The sequence below is a fragment of the Metopolophium dirhodum genome, chromosome 1, assembly GCF_019925205.1.
Source record: "Metopolophium dirhodum isolate CAU chromosome 1, ASM1992520v1, whole genome shotgun sequence".
In the NCBI taxonomy this organism is placed as follows: Eukaryota; Metazoa; Arthropoda; class Insecta; order Hemiptera; family Aphididae; genus Metopolophium; species Metopolophium dirhodum.
The window spans coordinates 151872417-151893716 of record NC_083560.1 but is presented as its reverse complement, the minus strand read 5'-3'; the positions used below and the strand labels follow the sequence as shown (position 1 = coordinate 151893716).

General features: G+C 57.4%; 1 protein-coding gene across 1 annotated transcript; it reads left to right on the top strand.

Moving 5' to 3' along the window:
• The first annotated feature begins 18309 nt into the window (after nt 1-18309).
• On the top strand, nt 18310-19674 carry LOC132933378 (uncharacterized). The gene has a single exon (XM_060999672.1). It carries the CDS (start codon nt 18310-18312, stop codon nt 19672-19674), a length of 1365 nt encoding a protein of 454 aa, XP_060855655.1.
• Nucleotides 19675-21300: the final 1626 nt, after the last annotated feature.

Genomic DNA, 21300 nt, shown 5'->3' with positions numbered 1-21300 from the left:
AGAGGTAAGGGCGGGTGCACCGGCGGCGGGGGTCCCAGAGGGGGACACCGTCGCCAAGGTACAAAAGAGGAAGAGGGTGGACGGTCCAGAGGAGGAAGGCATTTCTGAATGCTCCTCCTTTGGTATTTCATCCTTTCCTCAAAAGGCAAGGAATATTGGTAGGGACCTGGACGCGCTCCTTCTGGCAGAGAAGGAGAAGCGAAAGATTTCGGCGGCCGCTCTGCGGACAATCTTGGAGATCAGGGAAAGGTATGAGGCCTTGCTCGATGAGGCCTATAGGCAGAACACGGTTCTGCAAGGTAGGGTCGAGGAGGCGAGGCGGTCTCAGTCGAGACCTGAGGTGCGCGAGGTTGTGGTGGAGAGGACGGTTGCGCCATCTCCGCCCAAGAAGAAGAAGAAGGTCGAGGACAAGGCCAAGGCCAAGTCTGCGGCTGCTAAGGAGAAGGTGAAGGGAAAGGTAAAGGAGCAGCCGTTTGTGGAGGTTGTGAGCAGGAAGAGCAAAAGGAAAAAGAAGAAGAAGAAGAAGAATGAGGAGAAGCCCAAGGAGCAGCCGAGAGTGGCCATCACCACCTCCAAGAAGGTGGCTAAGGCCATCGAGAGGGAGAAGGCGAGGGCTCCGGCCCGCGCCTTCGTCGTCTCGGTGGGGGCTGCTGGGGCCAGTGAGGCCAAGAAACAGCTCTGGGCCGATCTGGTCAAGGGGGTGGCGGTGCCCAAGCTTGGCGGCTCTGCGAAGCTCCCGAGAGGAGATCTGGTGGTTAGGCCGGCTGACGAGGCCACGTATGCGGCCTTGAAGGCCATGGAAAAAGACGGTAAGGGTGTGAGAGAGGAGAGTGCGAGATGGCCGACCGTACTAGTGTATGACGTGGATAGGGAAATTCCTAAGGAGAAGCTCGCGGGCCAGATCGTGGATCAGAACCCGGAGCTTGGTCTGGACAAGGAGGCCGTGGTCCCCCTCTTCATGAAGGGGCCCAAGACGGACGAGCTTGTTTGGTGGGTCTGCTCGGTTAGACCAAGCGCCTTCAAGACTCTGGTAGGAAAGAGTCTTTTCATCGGGTTGGCCAAGTGCAAGGTCAAGGAGTACGTTGACGTAGTCAGGTGCTTCAAGTGCCAGCATTTCGGTCACAGGGCTCTGAAGTGTGTGCAGACGGTGGACACTTGCGGGCGCTGCGCGGCCAAGGGCCATAGGGCCAAGGACTGCAAGAGCGTGCCGGTCAAGTGCGCCAACTGTGGCCTGGCTGCTCAGTCGGGGCACAGCGGTTGTGTGGCTCTTCACAAGGCGACCATCACGGTTGCCCGTAGGACAGATCTCGGCTCAAAATGATCTCTTCGACCTACTGTGTAGTCCAACTGAACATGAACGGGAATCATCTCGTCTCAGATCAGATACTGGACTACAGCAGGGCTAACGGGGTTGAGGTGCTTCTGCTTCAGGAAGTGCTGACCTCGGGAGACAAGTTGCTAGGTTTTGACTACCGCGCCACGAAAGTGGTTCTCAGCAGTAGGGACGGTAGTGCAGGGGCTGCCATAGTTGTCCTAAATCAGGACATCGAGGTGGTAGCCCTGCAGGGGCTCAGCGATAGGTTCTGCGCCGTGGCCAGTCTCAGGAAGAGACATGGACAGGCGGTCGTGTTCGTGTCAGCTTACTTCAAGTACAGCATCCCGACACGCATCTTTACGGACAGGCTAGGTGATATTCTTGATAGGGTCAACCAAGACGTCGTGATAGGGGCCGACGTGAACGCGCACTCGCCGCAATGGTTCAGTCGGCCGGGCAACAACTCGGGTTCAGCCCGGGGGACCCACGTCGAATCCCTGATCGCGGCGAAACACTTGACGGTGCACAACCAGCCTGGCCACCTCGACACGTACGAGAGGCCGGGTATGGGGGCATCGAACATAGATGTTACGCTGACGAGAGGGGGTTCACTGACGAACTCAGTCTCTGAATGGGAAGTGCTCGATGTCACCGACAGCGACCACAGGACCATCAGATTCAAGATCCGCGTCGGATCAGGGTCGGAGGGACCCGCGGTAGGGAAAAGTCGATTCAATGTTAGGAAAGCCGACTGGGATAGGTTTAGGTGGGTTCTGGCCCAGAAAGTTCTTGGTGAACATGAGACCATGGTGGGCGGTTGCGGACAGGTAGCGGAGTCTCTTACGCGTGCTCTCGGGCATGCCATGGAGGCCTCCATGCCCCGCTCCCGTAAATCCGTCAGGATGAAACCGCCATGGTGGGACGCCGGACTCGAAGAGTCCAAAAGGCGCCTCAATAACTTCAGACGCACCATGGACTATAAAGTCTCGGATAGGGACCAATTCAGAGTGCTCAGGAACGAGCACCTGAAAAAGATTAGGAAGGCCAAGATGGAGTCGTGGAGGAAGTTCGCTACCTCCAGCAACTCGGACATCTGGGGCCCGGTCTATCGTTGGGCTAGGAATGGATCTTCTAAGAGTAGGGTACCAAACGCTGTGCTTCGAGAAGACGGAACCTTCACGGTGACGGCTTTGGAGACGGCCGAGTGTCTGTTGGAGAGCCTAATCCCTAGGGACAGGGCTGCTCCTATCTTTGAGGCTGAGAGAGTAGGAAGAGTGAGACCAGAGGTCACGGAGGCCGAGGTTAAGGCGGCTGTCTGGAGGATGGCCCCTAACAAAGCTCCGGGACTGGATGGGATCACCGCTGAGGTACTCAGGAAGGCGTGGGGCGTCATCGGCTTGCCGCTGACCAACGTCCTGAGAGAGTGCCTCAGGAAGTCGGAATTTCCGGACTGTTGGAAGACAGCAGAGGTGGTGATCATCAGGAAGGGAGAGGACAGAGACCCGAGTCTTCCTAAGTCATATAGACCAGTCAGCCTGCTTTCGGCACCGTCAAAAGTGCTGGAACGGCTGGTGGTGGACAGGCTTGAGGAGGAAACGGGGGGCGCTCTTTCAGCAGAGCAACATGGTTTCAGGGTCGGTAAGTCCACAATCAGCGCGATCAAGTCGTGTCTGGATTGGGTGGACAACAGTGAGGAGATGGTGGTAGGAGTCTTTCTGGATATCTCAGGAGCCTTCGACAACCTGAGATGGAACGTTCTGATTAGGGACATGATGGATCTGGGGGCATCCGATGCAACTAGATCTATCATACAGAGCTATCTGACGGGCAGAAGGGCGGTGCTCTCGGTGGAGGGAGCGACAGCATTCGCGGATCTCACCAGAGGCTGCCCTCAAGGCTCACAGTTAGGGCCAAGTCTTTGGAATTTATCTATGGATAGGGCGTTGGTCACCAACACGGACGATAGGGTCAAACTGGTCGCGTACGCGGATGACCTGGCGGTTCTTATCGCGGGCTCCGATCTCGAAGAAATTCAGGGGAAAGCGAGAGCGACGCTCGGCGCCTTGCGAGAGTGGGCGAGCCGAAGAGGTCTAACCTTCTCGGCAAGCAAGTCTCAAGCGATCCCCCTGAAAGGAGGGCTGCGGCCGGGGTTCACTGTTCCCTTCGGGACAGAGGACATCGTGGCTGTGAGTTCAGTTAGGTATCTGGGCGTTGAATTGGACAGTAGGCGAAATTTCTGGGCGCACGTGAGCGGCGTGGCCGGAAAGTCCGACTCTCTGTACAGTAGGCTTAGAGCGGCATCGTCTGCGGACTGGGGTCTCCGACAGTCCACCTCCGCCGTAATATACAAGGCAGTCTTCCTGCCTCGTATCACTTACGCTGCGGAGATCTGGTCGAAAGGAGTCCTCACGGCGAAGGCGATAAAACTCCTCGGCAGCAAGCAGAGGAGGGCCCTTCTCTCTCTAACAGGGGCATACAGAACGACCTCAACGGATGCGTTGCAGGTTGTTGCTGGGCAGCTGCCTCTAGATTTGGAAATCCGATGGCATGTGGTTAGGATCAAAAGGAAAGCTGGTGAAATCTCAGAGGAGGAGATGAACAACCAGTGGGATAGGATCATTGACATCTGGCAGGATAGGTGGGATAATAGCACGAAGGGTCGTTGGACCCATGCTATTTTTCCCGACATAAGACGGAGACTGGCTCTCCCTCTCGAGGTGGATCACTACGTGTGCCAGTTCCTCACGGGTCACGGAGACTTCAACTCCAAGTTGGAGTCTTTCGCCCTGCGTGGTACGGGCGCGTGCAGATGTGAAACTGAGGACGAGACGGTGGACCACGTGCTCTTCAGATGCCCTGTGCTCTCTGCTGAGAGAGCAAGGCTCATCAGGCTTGTGGGCGAGGACGCATGGCCGTGTGAGACCAAGGTGTTACTGGACACTAGGTCAAACTACTGTGCACTGCGTCGCTTTGCTAGGGAGGCCATCGAGGCCAAAAGATCTTCGGATAGAGTAGGTATTCTCCAGGCTAGGTAGGCTCCGTCACAGGCGACGGAGGGGTTGGTGGGGACCCGGGGTTAGCGTGTAAGCGCTGGCCCGAATCTCCACCGCAAGGCCCACCACTAGCCGGCTGGGGAGCCAAAATAGTGGTAGGGGCCACGCCCCGGGTTGATCCACTGACATCAACCAAAAACCTAGTCAGTACCACGGGAGAGGGGAGCCCCACCGCGCACAGATACGGCCAGCCGGAGCTGTGCGTGGTGCCCCTCAAGGTTGAGGAGCCTACCTCGGCTGAAACGTGGTGGCTGTGGGACAGGCGCCAGATAGTAGTACATAAACCACAACACCTAGTGGGAGGTCCGGTACCCAAGGTGGCACTTAACTGAGTCATTCCGGCCCTCAGAAAAGGTACGGGCCCTCCGGGGCCCGGTGCTGGTGGTCCACAGACGACCCTAGGCCGTAGGCGGTTAGCCGTCGACGTCCTAGCTCCACCTCCGCCCGTAAGTAGCGCCCAGCGCTAAGGCACGGACGGATGGCGGTAGGCGAGAGCCACAAAACCCGGAGACTCCTGTCCCTATCTACCAAGTGTTGGTCTGACAGCCATACAGTGCGGACGTGTTTTTGAGGTGCTCCGTGTACAACTCAAGTTCCGAACGGGTTAGAGTAGTCAAATTTTTGCGTTCTTAGTACCAAAAGATTCGTCTCGAGTAGACGCTTCTACTGGTGCATCGAGCGCGAAAATCGGTTAGGTTAGCAAGGCGTGAGGGCGTTTTTAGTCTGTCGCAAGCGTAAACTCTTTGTTTACGCCCGACCGGCAAAACCCTTTCAGCGATTTCTCGGGCTGTATTGCGAATTTCGCGTCGGACGATACACCGTTGAATTCGTGCTGTTCTAGCGCTAATTTTGGTGTAGGCCGCGCGAAAGTTCGACTTTCAGTGCCGAAGTTAGGCTCAAAAAGTTCGCGAGCGAACAGAAGGTCACAGAATCGAGGTACGACATCGCGGTTTGGACAGTCGAATAGTCTTTTTTAAGATAAATCGACGGGCCCGAGCTGCGTTTTCGTGCAGCGATTTGCGGCCCCAGGAGCGGCGATCAAAGTTCCGGCGGGCGAGAGACGCGCGGCGGATCGTGCGGGTGCGCGCGGACCGACGCCAACGCGTGACGTGTCCGAGTGGCGTACGTGCGGCGCGCGGTGTTTAGGATCGTGCGAGTGCGCGCGGCCTGAGTGGTCACCGCCCCCGGGAAACTGCGAGTGCGCGAGCAAGTGTGCGGGCGCGCGTGAACGTGCGAGTGCGTACAACCGGTCCCCCCCAGTGCAACGCTCTGGTGGGCGAGTGCGCGGTGCGTGCGCGTACGCGAGTGGCGCGTTAAAATTCCCGCGAACAGACCGGTGTCGATTTTGAGTCGGTCTGTATAAGCCTTAGGGCGAACACGTTGCTGCGCTGCCGCCATCAGGTAAGGTGTTAGGATTTATATTATATAGGTTAAGGTAGCATAGTTCCAGTGCCGTTAGTACTCCCCACTCGCAAAGGAGGAAAAGGCGCTGCCACTAGGGTAGGTAGGCTCGATAGTTGTATTTAGGTTAAGTCCAAGAGCGCGGTCAGTCATGTCTGACATGGAACTGACCGACGAAGAGGGGGGATGCCTGGAAGAGGTAAGGGCGGGTGCACCGGCGGCGGGGGTCCCAGAGGGGGACACCGTCGCCAAGGTACAAAAGAGGAAGAGGGTGGACGGTCCAGAGGAGGAAGGCATTTCTGAATGCTCCTCCTTTGGTATTTCATCCTTTCCTCAAAAGGCAAGGAATATTGGTAGGGACCTGGACGCGCTCCTTCTGGCAGAGAAGGAGAAGCGAAAGATTTCGGCGGCCGCTCTGCGGACAATCTTGGAGATCAGGGAAAGGTATGAGGCCTTGCTCGATGAGGCCTATAGGCAGAACACGGTTCTGCAAGGTAGGGTCGAGGAGGCGAGGCGGTCTCAGTCGAGACCTGAGGTGCGCGAGGTTGTGGTGGAGAGGACGGTTGCGCCATCTCCGCCCAAGAAGAAGAAGAAGGTCGAGGACAAGGCCAAGGCCAAGTCTGCGGCTGCTAAGGAGAAGGTGAAGGGAAAGGTAAAGGAGCAGCCGTTTGTGGAGGTTGTGAGCAGGAAGAGCAAAAGGAAAAAGAAGAAGAAGAAGAAGAATGAGGAGAAGCCCAAGGAGCAGCCGAGAGTGGCCATCACCACCTCCAAGAAGGTGGCTAAGGCCATCGAGAGGGAGAAGGCGAGGGCTCCGGCCCGCGCCTTCGTCGTCTCGGTGGGGGCTGCTGGGGCCAGTGAGGCCAAGAAACAGCTCTGGGCCGATCTGGTCAAGGGGGTGGCGGTGCCCAAGCTTGGCGGCTCTGCGAAGCTCCCGAGAGGAGATCTGGTGGTTAGGCCGGCTGACGAGGCCACGTATGCGGCCTTGAAGGCCATGGAAAAAGACGGTAAGGGTGTGAGAGAGGAGAGTGCGAGATGGCCGACCGTACTAGTGTATGACGTGGATAGGGAAATTCCTAAGGAGAAGCTCGCGGGCCAGATCGTGGATCAGAACCCGGAGCTTGGTCTGGACAAGGAGGCCGTGGTCCCCCTCTTCATGAAGGGGCCCAAGACGGACGAGCTTGTTTGGTGGGTCTGCTCGGTTAGACCAAGCGCCTTCAAGACTCTGGTAGGAAAGAGTCTTTTCATCGGGTTGGCCAAGTGCAAGGTCAAGGAGTACGTTGACGTAGTCAGGTGCTTCAAGTGCCAGCACTTCGGTCACAGGGCTCTGAAGTGTGTGCAGACGGTGGACACTTGCGGGCGCTGCGCGGTCAAGGGCCATAGGGCCAAGGACTGCAAGAGCGTGCCGGTCAAGTGCGCCAACTGTGGCCTGGCTGCTCAGTCGGGGCACAGCGGTTGTGTGGCTCTTCACAAGGCGACCATCACGGTTGCCCGTAGGACAGATTTCGGCTCAAAATGATCTCTTCGACCTACTGTGTAGTCCAACTGAACATGAACGGGAATCATCTCGTCTCAGATCAGATACTGGACTACAGCAGGGCTAACGGGGTTGAGGTGCTTCTGCTTCAGGAAGTGCTGACCTCGGGAGACAAGTTGCTAGGTTTTGACTACCGCGCCACGAAAGTGGTTCTCAGCAGTAGGGACGGTAGTGCAGGGGCTGCCATAGTTGTCCTAAATCAGGACATCGAGGTGGTAGCCCTGCAGGGGCTCAGCGATAGGTTCTGCGCCGTGGCCAGTCTCAGGAAGAGACATGGACAGGCGGTCGTGTTCGTGTCAGCTTACTTCAAGTACAGCATCCCGACACGCATCTTTACGGACAGGCTAGGTGATATTCTTGATAGGGTCAACCAAGACGTCGTGATAGGGGCCGACGTGAACGCGCACTCGCCGCAATGGTTCAGTCGGCCGGGCAACAACTCGGGTTCAGCCCGGGGGACCCACGTCGAATCCCTGATCGCGGCGAAACACTTGACGGTGCACAACCAGCCTGGCCACCTCGACACGTACGAGAGGCCGGGTATGGGGGCATCGAACATAGATGTTACGCTGACGAGAGGGGGTTCACTGACGAACTCAGTCTCTGAATGGGAAGTGCTCGATGTCACCGACAGCGACCACAGGACCATCAGATTCAAGATCCGCGTCGGATCAGGGTCGGAGGGACCCGCGGTAGGGAAAAGTCGATTCAATGTTAGGAAAGCCGACTGGGATAGGTTTAGGTGGGTTCTGGCCCAGAAAGTTCTTGGTGAACATGAGACCATGGTGGGCGGTTGCGGACAGGTAGCGGAGTCTCTTACGCGTGCTCTCGGGCATGCCATGGAGGCCTCCATGCCCCGCTCCCGTAAATCCGTCAGGATGAAACCGCCATGGTGGGACGCCGGACTCGAAGAGTCCAAAAGGCGCCTCAATAACTTCAGACGCACCATGGACTATAAAGTCTCGGATAGGGACCAATTCAGAGTGCTCAGGAACGAGCACCTGAAAAAGATTAGGAAGGCCAAGATGGAGTCGTGGAGGAAGTTCGCTACCTCCAGCAACTCGGACATCTGGGGCCCGGTCTATCGTTGGGCTAGGAATGGATCTTCTAAGAGTAGGGTACCAAACGCTGTGCTTCGAGAAGACGGAACCTTCACGGTGACGGCTTTGGAGACGGCCGAGTGTCTGTTGGAGAGCCTAATCCCTAGGGACAGGGCTGCTCCTATCTTTGAGGCTGAGAGAGTAGGAAGAGTGAGACCAGAGGTCACGGAGGCCGAGGTTAAGGCGGCTGTCTGGAGGATGGCCCCTAACAAAGCTCCGGGACTGGATGGGATCACCGCTGGGGTACTCAGGAAGGCGTGGGGCGTCATCGGCTTGCCGCTGACCAACGTCCTGAGAGAGTGCCTCAGGAAGTCGGAATTTCCGGACTGTTGGAAGACAGCAGAGGTGGTGATCATCAGGAAGGGAGAGGACAGAGACCCGAGTCTTCCTAAGTCATATAGACCAGTCAGCCTGCTTTCGGCACCGTCAAAAGTGCTGGAACGGCTGGTGGTGGACAGGCTTGAGGAGGAAACGGGGGGCGCTCTTTCAGCAGAGCAACATGGTTTCAGGGTCGGTAAGTCCACAATCAGCGCGATCAAGTCGTGTCTGGATTGGGTGGACAACAGTGAGGAGATGGTGGTAGGAGTCTTTCTGGATATCTCAGGAGCCTTCGACAACCTGAGATGGAACGTTCTGATTAGGGACATGATGGATCTGGGGGCATCCGATGCAACTAGATCTATCATACAGAGCTATCTGACGGGCAGAAGGGCGGTGCTCTCGGTGGAGGGAGCGACAGCATTCGCGGATCTCACCAGAGGCTGCCCTCAAGGCTCACAGTTAGGGCCAAGTCTTTGGAATTTATCTATGGATAGGGCGTTGGTCACCAACACGGACGATAGGGTCAAACTGGTCGCGTACGCGGATGACCTGGCGGTTCTTATCGCGGGCTCCGATCTCGAAGAAATTCAGGGGAAAGCGAGAGCGACGCTCGGCGCCTTGCGCGAGTGGGCGAGCCGAAGAGGTCTAACCTTCTCGGCAAGCAAGTCTCAAGCGATCCCCCTGAAAGGAGGGCTGCGGCCGGGGTTCACTGTTCCCTTCGGGACAGAGGACATCGTGGCTGTGAGTTCAGTTAGGTATCTGGGCGTTGAATTGGACAGTAGGCGAAATTTCTGGGCGCACGTGAGCGGCGTGGCCGGAAAGTCCGACTCTCTGTACAGTAGGCTTAGAGCGGCATCGTCTGCGGACTGGGGTCTCCGACAGTCCACCTCCGCCGTAATATACAAGGCAGTCTTCCTGCCTCGTATCACTTACGCTGCGGAGATCTGGTCGAAAGGAGTCCTCACGGCGAAGGCGATAAAACTCCTCGGCAGCAAGCAGAGGAGGGCCCTTCTCTCTCTAACAGGGGCATACAGAACGACCTCAACGGATGCGTTGCAGGTTGTTGCTGGGCAGCTGCCTCTAGATTTGGAAATCCGATGGCATGGGGTTAGGATCAAAAGGAAAGCTGGTGAAATCTCAGAGGAGGAGATGAACAACCAGTGGGATAGGATCATTGACATCTGGCAGGATAGGTGGGATAATAGCACGAAGGGTCGTTGGACCCATGCTATTTTTCCCGACATAAGATGGAGACTGGCTCTCCCTCTCGAGGTGGATCACTACGTGTGCCAGTTCCTCACGGGTCACGGAGACTTCAACTCCAAGTTGGAGTCTTTCGCCCTGCGTGGTACGGGCGCGTGCAGATGTGAAACTGAGGACGAGACGGTGGACCACGTGCTCTTCAGATGCCCTGTGCTCTCTGCTGAGAGAGCAAGGCTCATCAGGCTTGTGGGCGAGGACGCATGGCCGTGTGAGACCAAGGTGTTACTGGACACTAGGTCAAACTACTGTGCACTGCGTCGCTTTGCTAGGGAGGCCATCGAGGCCAAAAGATCTTCGGATAGAGTAGGTATTCTCCAGGCTAGGTAGGCTCCGTCACAGGCGACGGAGGGGTTGGTGGGGACCCGGGGTTAGCGTGTAAGCGCTGGCCCGAATCTCCACCGCAAGGCCCACCACTAGCCGGCTGGGGAGCCAAAATAGTGGTAGGGGCCACGCCCCGGGTTGATCCACTGACATCAACCAAAAACCTAGTCAGTACCACGGGAGAGGGGAGCCCCACCGCGCACAGATACGGCCAGCCGGAGCTGTGCGTGGTGCCCCTCAAGGTTGAGGAGCCTACCTCGGCTGAAACGTGGTGGCTGTGGGACAGGCGCCAGATAGTAGTACATAAACCACAACACCTAGTGGGAGGTCCGGTACCCAAGGTGGCACTTAACTGAGTCATTCCGGCCCTCAGAAAAGGTACGGGCCCTCCGGGGCCCGGTGCTGGTGGTCCACAGACGACCCTAGGCCGTAGGCGGTTAGCCGTCGACGTCCTAGCTCCACCTCCGCCCGTAAGTAGCGCCCAGCGCTAAGGCACGGACGGATGGCGGTAGGCGAGAGCCACAAAACCCGGAGACTCCTGTCCCTATCTACCAGGGGGGGGGGGGGGAGCCAAAATAGTGGTAGGGGCCACGCCCCGGGTTGATCCACTGACATCAACCAAAAACCCAGTCAGTACCACGGGAGAGGGGAGCCCCACCGCGCACAGATACGGCCAGCCGGAGCTGTGCGTGGTGCCCCTCAAGGTTGAGGAGCCTACCTCGGCTGAAACGTGGTGGCTGTGGGACAGGCGCCAGATAGTAGTACATAAACCACAACACCTAGTGGGAGGTCCGGTACCCAAGGTGGCACTTAACTGAGTCATCCCGGCCCTCAGAAAAGGTACGGGCCCTCCGGGGCCCGGTGCTGGTGGTCCACAGACGACCCTAGGCCGTAGGCGGTTAGCCGTCGACGTCCTAGCTCCACCTCCGCCCGTAAGTAGCGCCCAGCGCTAAGGCACGGACGGATGGCGGTAGGCGAGAGCCACAAAACCCGGAGACTCCTGTCCCTATCTACCACTTGTTGGTCTGACAGCCATACAGTGCGGACGTGTTTTTGAGGTGCTCCGTGTACAACTCAAGTTCCGAACGGGTTAGAGTAGTTAAATTTTTGCGTTCTTAGTACCAAAAGATTCGTCTCGAGTAGACGCTTCTACTGGTGCATCGAGCGCGAAAATCGGTTAGGTTAGCAAGGCGTGAGGGCGTTTTTAGTCTGTCGCAAGCGTAAACTCTTTGTTTACGCCCGACCGGCAAAACCCTTTCAGCGATTTCTCGGGCTGTATTGCGAATTTCGCGTCGGACGATACACCGTTGAATTCGTGCTGTTCTAGCGCTAATTTTGGTGTAGGCCGCGCGAAAGTTCGACTTTCAGTGCCGAAGTTAGGCTCAAAAAGTTCGCGAGCGAACAGAAGGTCACAGAATCGAGGTACGACATCGCGGTTTGGACAGTCGAATAGTCTTTTTTAAGATAAATCGACGGGCCCGAGCTGCGTTTTCGTGCAGCGATTTGCGGCCCCAGGAGCGGCGATCAAAGTTCCGGCGGGCGAGAGACGCGCGGCGGATCGTGCGGGTGCGCGCGGACCGACGCCAACGCGTGACGTGTCCGAGTGGCGTACGTGCGGCGCGCGGTGTTTAGGATCGTGCGAGTGCGCGCGGCCTGAGTGGTCACCGCCCCCGGGAAACTGCGAGTGCGCGAGCAAGTGTGCGGGCGCGCGTGAACGTGCGAGTGCGTACAACCGGTCCCCCCCAGTGCAACGCTCTGGTGGGCGAGTGCGCGGTGCGTGCGCGTACGCGAGTGGCGCGTTAAAATTCCCGCGAACAGACCGGTGTCGATTTTGAGTCGGTCTGTATAAGCCTTAGGGCGAACACGTTGCTGCGCTGCCGCCATCAGGTAAGGTGTTAGGATTTATATTATATAGGTTAAGGTAGCATAGTTCCAGTGCCGTTAGTACTCCCCACTCGCAAAGGAGGAAAAGGCGCTGCCACTAGGGTAGGTAGGCTCGATAGTTGTATTTAGGTTAAGTCCAAGAGCGCGGTCAGTCATGTCTGACATGGAACTGACCGACGAAGAGGGGGGATGCCTGGAAGAGGTAAGGGCGGGTGCACCGGCGGCGGGGGTCCCAGAGGGGGACACCGTCGCCAAGGTACAAAAGAGGAAGAGGGTGGACGGTCCAGAGGAGGAAGGCATTTCTGAATGCTCCTCCTTTGGTATTTCATCCTTTCCTCAAAAGGCAAGGAATATTGGTAGGGACCTGGACGCGCTCCTTCTGGCAGAGAAGGAGAAGCGAAAGATTTCGGCGGCCGCTCTGCGGACAATCTTGGAGATCAGGGAAAGGTATGAGGCCTTGCTCGATGAGGCCTATAGGCAGAACACGGTTCTGCAAGGTAGGGTCGAGGAGGCGAGGCGGTCTCAGTCGAGACCTGAGGTGCGCGAGGTTGTGGTGGAGAGGACGGTTGCGCCATCTCCGCCCAAGAAGAAGAAGAAGGTCGAGGACAAGGCCAAGGCCAAGTCTGCGGCTGCTAAGGAGAAGGTGAAGGGAAAGGTAAAGGAGCAGCCGTTTGTGGAGGTTGTGAGCAGGAAGAGCAAAAGGAAAAAGAAGAAGAAGAAGAAGAATGAGGAGAAGCCCAAGGAGCAGCCGAGAGTGGCCATCACCACCTCCAAGAAGGTGGCTAAGGCCATCGAGAGGGAGAAGGCGAGGGCTCCGGCCCGCGCCTTCGTCGTCTCGGTGGGGGCTGCTGGGGCCAGTGAGGCCAAGAAACAGCTCTGGGCCGATCTGGTCAAGGGGGTGGCGGTGCCCAAGCTTGGCGGCTCTGCGAAGCTCCCGAGAGGAGATCTGGTGGTTAGGCCGGCTGACGAGGCCACGTATGCGGCCTTGAAGGCCATGGAAAAAGACGGTAAGGGTGTGAGAGAGGAGAGTGCGAGATGGCCGACCGTACTAGTGTATGACGTGGATAGGGAAATTCCTAAGGAGAAGCTCGCGGGCCAGATCGTGGATCAGAACCCGGAGCTTGGTCTGGACAAGGAGGCCGTGGTCCCCCTCTTCATGAAGGGGCCCAAGACGGACGAGCTTGTTTGGTGGGTCTGCTCGGTTAGACCAAGCGCCTTCAAGACTCTGGTAGGAAAGAGTCTTTTCATCGGGTTGGCCAAGTGCAAGGTCAAGGAGTACGTTGACGTAGTCAGGTGCTTCAAGTGCCAGCACTTCGGTCACAGGGCTCTGAAGTGTGTGCAGACGGTGGACACTTGCGGGCGCTGCGCGGTCAAGGGCCATAGGGCCAAGGACTGCAAGAGCGTGCCGGTCAAGTGCGCCAACTGTGGCCTGGCTGCTCAGTCGGGGCACAGCGGTTGTGTGGCTCTTCACAAGGCGACCATCACGGTTGCCCGTAGGACAGATTTCGGCTCAAAATGATCTCTTCGACCTACTGTGTAGTCCAACTGAACATGAACGGGAATCATCTCGTCTCAGATCAGATACTGGACTACAGCAGGGCTAACGGGGTTGAGGTGCTTCTGCTTCAGGAAGTGCTGACCTCGGGAGACAAGTTGCTAGGTTTTGACTACCGCGCCACGAAAGTGGTTCTCAGCAGTAGGGACGGTAGTGCAGGGGCTGCCATAGTTGTCCTAAATCAGGACATCGAGGTGGTAGCCCTGCAGGGGCTCAGCGATAGGTTCTGCGCCGTGGCCAGTCTCAGGAAGAGACATGGACAGGCGGTCGTGTTCGTGTCAGCTTACTTCAAGTACAGCATCCCGACACGCATCTTTACGGACAGGCTAGGTGATATTCTTGATAGGGTCAACCAAGACGTCGTGATAGGGGCCGACGTGAACGCGCACTCGCCGCAATGGTTCAGTCGGCCGGGCAACAACTCGGGTTCAGCCCGGGGGACCCACGTCGAATCCCTGATCGCGGCGAAACACTTGACGGTGCACAACCAGCCTGGCCACCTCGACACGTACGAGAGGCCGGGTATGGGGGCATCGAACATAGATGTTACGCTGACGAGAGGGGGTTCACTGACGAACTCAGTCTCTGAATGGGAAGTGCTCGATGTCACCGACAGCGACCACAGGACCATCAGATTCAAGATCCGCGTCGGATCAGGGTCGGAGGGACCTGCGGTAGGGAAAAGTCGATTCAATGTTAGGAAAGCCGACTGGGATAGGTTTAGGTGGGTTCTGGCCCAGAAAGTTCTTGGTGAACATGAGACCATGGTGGGCGGTTGCGGACAGGTAGCGGAGTCTCTTACGCGTGCTCTCGGGCATGCCATGGAGGCCTCCATGCCCCGCTCCCGTAAATCCGTCAGGATGAAACCGCCATGGTGGGACGCCGGACTCGAAGAGTCCAAAAGGCGCCTCAATAACTTCAGACGCACCATGGACTATAAAGTCTCGGATAGGGACCAATTCAGAGTGCTCAGGAACGAGCACCTGAAAAAGATTAGGAAGGCCAAGATGGAGTCGTGGAGGAAGTTCGCTACCTCCAGCAACTCGGACATCTGGGGCCCGGTCTATCGTTGGGCTAGGAATGGATCTTCTAAGAGTAGGGTACCAAACGCTGTGCTTCGAGAAGACGGAACCTTCACGGTGACGGCTTTGGAGACGGCCGAGTGTCTGTTGGAGAGCCTAATCCCTAGGGACAGGGCTGCTCCTATCTTTGAGGCTGAGAGAGTAGGAAGAGTGAGACCAGAGGTCACGGAGGCCGAGGTTAAGGCGGCTGTCTGGAGGATGGCCCCTAACAAAGCTCCGGGACTGGATGGGATCACCGCTGGGGTACTCAGGAAGGCGTGGGGCGTCATCGGCTTGCCGCTGACCAACGTCCTGAGAGAGTGCCTCAGGAAGTCGGAATTTCCGGACTGTTGGAAGACAGCAGAGGTGGTGATCATCAGGAAGGGAGAGGACAGAGACCCGAGTCTTCCTAAGTCATATAGACCAGTCAGCCTGCTTTCGGCACCGTCAAAAGTGCTGGAACGGCTGGTGGTGGACAGGCTTGAGGAGGAAACGGGGGGCGCTCTTTCAGCAGAGCAACATGGTTTCAGGGTCGGTAAGTCCACAATCAGCGCGATCAAGTCGTGTCTGGATTGGGTGGACAACAGTGAGGAGATGGTGGTAGGAGTCTTTCTGGATATCTCAGGAGCCTTCGACAACCTGAGATGGAACGTTCTGATTAGGGACATGATGGATCTGGGGGCATCCGATGCAACTAGATCTATCATACAGAGCTATCTGACGGGCAGAAGGGCGGTGCTCTCGGTGGAGGGAGCGACAGCATTCGCGGATCTCACCAGAGGCTGCCCTCAAGGCTCACAGTTAGGGCCAAGTCTTTGGAATTTATCTATGGATAGGGCGTTGGTCACCAACACGGACGATAGGGTCAAACTGGTCGCGTACGCGGATGACCTGGCGGTTCTTATCGCGGGCTCCGATCTCGAAGAAATTCAGGGGAAAGCGAGAGCGACGCTCGGCGCCTTGCGCGAGTGGGCGAGCCGAAGAGGTCTAACCTTCTCGGCAAGCAAGTCTCAAGCGATCCCCCTGAAAGGAGGGCTGCGGCCGGGGTTCACTGTTCCCTTCGGGACAGAGGACATCGTGGCTGTGAGTTCAGTTAGGTATCTGGGCGTTGAATTGGACAGTAGGCGAAATTTCTGGGCGCACGTGAGCGGCGTGGCCGGAAAGTCCGACTCTCTGTACAGTAGGCTTAGAGCGGCATCGTCTGCGGACTGGGGTCTCCGACAGTCCACCTCCGCCGTAATATACAAGGCAGTCTTCCTGCCTCGTATCACTTACGCTGCGGAGATCTGGTCGAAAGGAGTCCTCACGGCGAAGGCGATAAAACTCCTCGGCAGCAAGCAGAGGAGGGCCCTTCTCTCTCTAACAGGGGCATACAGAACGACCTCAACGGATGCGTTGCAGGTTGTTGCTGGGCAGCTGCCTCTAGATTTGGAAATCCGATGGCATGTGGTTAGGATCAAAAGGAAAGCTGGTGAAATCTCAGAGGAGGAGATGAACAACCAGTGGGATAGGATCATTGACATCTGGCAGGATAGGTGGGATAATAGCACGAAGGGTCGTTGGACCCATGCTATTTTTCCCGACATAAGATGGAGACTGGCTCTCCCTCTCGAGGTGGATCACTACGTGTGCCAGTTCCTCACGGGTCACGGAGACTTCAACTCCAAGTTGGAGTCTTTCGCCCTGCGTGGTACGGGCGCGTGCAGATGTGAAACTGAGGACGAGACGGTGGACCACGTGCTCTTCAGATGCCCTGTGCTCTCTGCTGAGAGAGCAAGGCTCATCAGGCTTGTGGGCGAGGACGCATGGCCGTGCGAGACCAAGGTGTTACTGGACACTAGGTCAAACTACTGTGCACTGCGTCGCTTTGCTAGGGAGGCCATCGAGGCCAAAAGATCTTCGGATAGAGTAGGTATTCTCCAGGCTAGGTAGGCTCCGTCACAGGCGACGGAGGGGTTGGTGGGGACCCGGGGTTAGCGTGTAAGCGCTGGCCCGAATCTCCACCGCAAGGCCCACCACTAGCCGGCTGGGGAGCCAAAATAGTGGTAGGGGCCACGCCCCGGGTTGATCCACTGACATCAACCAAAAACCTAGTCAGTACCACGGGAGAGGGGAGCCCCACCGCGCACAGATACGGCCAGCCGGAGCTGTGCGTGGTGCCCCTCAAGGTTGAGGAGCCTACCTCGGCTGAAACGTGGTGGCTGTGGGACAGGCGCCAGATAGTAGTACATAAACCACAACACCTAGTGGGAGGTCCGGTACCCAAGGTGGCACTTAACTGAGTCATTCCGGCCCTCAGAAAAGGTACGGGCCCTCCGGGGCCCGGTGCTGGTGGTCCACAGACGACCCTAGGCCGTAGGCGGTTAGCCGTCGACGTCCTAGCTCCACCTCCGCCCGTAAGTAGCGCCTAGCGCTAAGGCACGGACGGATGGCGGTAGGCGAGAGCCACAAAACCCGGAGACTCCTGTCCCTATCTACTAGTGTTGGTCTGACAGCCATACAGTGCGGACGTGTTTTTGAGGTGCTCCGTGTACAACTCAAGTTCCGAACGGGTTAGAGTAGCTCAATTTTTGCGTTCTTAGTACCAAAAGATTCGTCTCGAGTAGACGCTTCTACTGGTGCATCGAGCGCGAAAATCGGTTAGGTTAGCAAGGCGTGAGGGCGTTTTTAGTCTGTCGCAAGCGTAAACTCTTTGTTTACGCCCGACCGGCAAAACCCTTTCAGCGATTTCTCGGGCTGTATTGCGAATTTCGCGTCGGACGATACACCGTTGAATTCGTGCTGTTCTAGCGCTAATTTTGGTGTAGGCCGCGCGAAAGTTCGACTTTCAGTGCCGAAGTTAGGCTCAAAAAGTTCGCGAGCGAACAGAAGGTCACAGAATCGAGGTACGACATCGCGGTTTGGACAGTCGAATAGTCTTTTTTAAGATAAATCGACGGGCCCGAGCTGCGTTTTCGTGCAGCGATTTGCGGCCCCAGGAGCGGCGATCAAAGTTCCGGCGGGCGAGAGACGCGCGGCGGATCGTGCGGGTGCGCGCGGACCGACGCCAACGCGTGACGTGTCCGAGTGGCGTACGTGCGGCGCGCGGTGTTTAGGATCGTGCGAGTGCGCGCGGCCTGAGTGGTCACCGCCCCCGGGAAACTGCGAGTGCGCGAGCAAGTGTGCGGGCGCGCGTGAACGTGCGAGTGCGTACAACCGGTCCCCCCCAGTGCAACGCTCTGGTGGGCGAGTGCGCGGTGCGTGCGCGTACGCGAGTGGCGCGTTAAAATTCCCGCGAACAGACCGGTGTCGATTTTGAGTCGGTCTGTATAAGCCTTAGGGCGAACACGTTGCTGCGCTGCCGCCATCAGGTAAGGTGTTAGGATTTATATTATATAGGTTAAGGTAGCATAGTTCCAGTGCCGTTAGTACTCCCCACTCGCAAAGGAGGAAAAGGCGCTGCCACTAGGGTAGGTAGGCTCGATAGTTGTATTTAGGTTAAGTCCAAGAGCGCGGTCAGTCATGTCTGACATGGAACTGACCGACGAAGAGGGGGGATGCCTGGAAGAGGTAAGGGCGGGTGCACCGGCGGCGGGGGTCCCAGAGGGGGACACCGTCGCCAAGGTACAAAAGAGGAAGAGGGTGGACGGTCCAGAGGAGGAAGGCATTTCTGAATGCTCCTCCTTTGGTATTTCATCCTTTCCTCAAAAGGCAAGGAATATTGGTAGGGACCTGGACGCGCTCCTTCTGGCAGAGAAGGAGAAGCGAAAGATTTCGGCGGCCGCTCTGCGGACAATCTTGGAGATCAGGGAAAGGTATGAGGCCTTGCTCGATGAGGCCTATAGGCAGAACACGGTTCTGCAAGGTAGGGTCGAGGAGGCGAGGCGGTCTCAGTCGAGACCTGAGGTGCGCGAGGTTGTGGTGGAGAGGACGGTTGCGCCATCTCCGCCCAAGAAGAAGAAGAAGGTTGAGGACAAGGCCAAGGCCAAGTCTGCGGCTGCTAAGGAGAAGGTGAAGGGAAAGGTAAAGGAGCAGCCGTTTGTGGAGGTTGTGAGCAGGAAGAGCAAAAGGAAAAAGAAGAAGAAGAAGAAGAATGAGGAGAAGCCCAAGGAGCAGACGAGAGTGGCCATCACCACCTCCAAGAAGGTGGCTAAGGCCATCGAGAGGGAGAAGGCGAGGGCTCCGGCCCGCGCCTTCGTCGTCTCGGTGGGGGCTGCTGGGGCCAGTGAGGCCAAGAAACAGCTCTGGGCCGATCTGGTCAAGGGGGTGGCGGTGCCCAAGCTTGGCGGCTCTGCGAAGCTCCCGAGAGGAGATCTGGTGGTTAGGCCGGCTGACGAGGCCACGTATGCGGCCTTGAAGGCCATGGAAAAAGACGGTAAGGGTGTGAGAGAGGAGAGTGCGAGATGGCCGACCGTACTAGTGTATGACGTGGATAGGGAAATTCCTAAGGAGAAGCTCGCGGGCCAGATCGTGGATCAGAACCCGGAGCTTGGTCTGGACAAGGAGGCCGTGGTCCCCCTCTTCATGAAGGGGCCCAAGACGGACGAGCTTGTTTGGTGGGTCTGCTCGGTTAGACCAAGCGCCTTCAAGACTCTGGTAGGAAAGAGTCTTTTCATCGGGTTGGCCAAGTGCAAGGTCAAGGAGTACGTTGACGTAGTCAGGTGCTTCAAGTGCCAGCACTTCGGTCACAGGGCTCTGAAGTGTGTGCAGACGGTGGACACTTGCGGGCGCTGCGCGGTCAAGGGCCATAGGGCCAAGGACTGCAAGAGCGTGCCGGTCAAGTGCGCCAACTGTGGCCTGGCTGCTCAGTCGGGGCACAGCGGTTGTGTGGCTCTTCACAAGGCGACCATCACGGTTGCCCGTAGGACAGATTTCGGCTCAAAATGATCTCTTCGACCTACTGTGTAGTCCAACTGAACATGAACGGGAATCATCTCGTCTCAGATCAGATACTGGACTACAGCAGGGCTAACGGGGTTGAGGTGCTTCTGCTTCAGGAAGTGCTGACCTCGGGAGACAAGTTGCTAGGTTTTGACTACCGCGCCACGAAAGTGGTTCTCAGCAGTAGGGACGGTAGTGCAGGGGCTGCCATAGTTGTCCTAAATCAGGACATCGAGGTGGTAGCCCTGCAGGGGCTCAGCGATAGGTTCTGCGCCGTGGCCAGTCTCAGGAAGAGACATGGACAGGCGGTCGTGTTCGTGTCAGCTTACTTCAAGTACAGCATCCCGACACGCATCTTTACGGACAGGCTAGGTGATATTCTTGATAGGGTCAACCAAGACGTCGTGATAGGGGCCGACGTGAACGCGCACTCGCCGCAATGGTTCAGTCGGCCGGGCAACAACTCGGGTTCAGCCCGGGGGACCCACGTCGAATCCCTGATCGCGGCGAAACACTTGACGGTGCACAACCAGCCTGGCCACCTCGACACGTACGAGAGGCCGGGTATGGGGGCATCGAACATAGATGTTACGCTGACGAGAGGGGGTTCACTGACGAACTCAGTCTCTGAATGGGAAGTGCTCGATGTCACCGACAGCGACCACAGGACCATCAGATTCAAGATCCGCGTCGGATCAGGGTCGGAGGGACCCGCGGTAGGGAAAAGTCGATTCAATGTTAGGAAAGCCGACTGGGATAGGTTTAGGTGGGTTCTGGCCCAGAAAGTTCTTGGTGAACATGAGACCATGGTGGGCGGTTGCGGACAGGTAGCGGAGTCTCTTACGCGTGCTCTCGGGCATGCCATGGAGGCCTCCATGCCCCGCTCCCGTAAATCCGTCAGGATGAAACCGCCATGGTGGGACGCCGGACTCGAAGAGTCCAAAAGGCGCCTCAATAACTTCAGACGCACCATGGACTATAAAGTCTCGGATAGGGACCAATTCAGAGTGCTCAGGAACGAGCACCTGAAAAAGATTAGGAAGGCCAAGATGGAGTCGTGGAGGAAGTTCGCTACCTCCAGCAACTCGGACATCTGGGGCCCGGTCTATCGTTGGGCTAGGAATGGATCTTCTAAGAGTAGGGTACCAAACGCTGTGCTTCGAGAAGACGGAACCTTCACGGTGACGGCTTTGGAGACGGCCGAGTGTCTGTTGGAGAGCCTAATCCCTAGGGACAGGGCTGCTCCTATCTTTGAGGCTGAGAGAGTAGGAAGAGTGAGACCAGAGGTCACGGAGGCCGAGGTTAAGGCGGCTGTCTGGAGGATGGCCCCTAACAAAGCTCCGGGACTGGATGGGATCACCGCTGGGGTACTCAGGAAGGCGTGGGGCGTCATCGGCTTGCCGCTGACCAACGTCCTGAGAGAGTGCCTCAGGAAGTCGGAATTTCCGGACTGTTGGAAGACAGCAGAGGTGGTGATCATCAGGAAGGGAGAGGACAGAGACCCGAGTCTTCCTAAGTCATATAGACCAGTCAGCCTGCTTTCGGCACCGTCAAAAGTGCTGGAACGGCTGGTGGTGGACAGGCTTGAGGAGGAAACGGGGGGCGCTCTTTCAGCAGAGCAACATGGTTTCA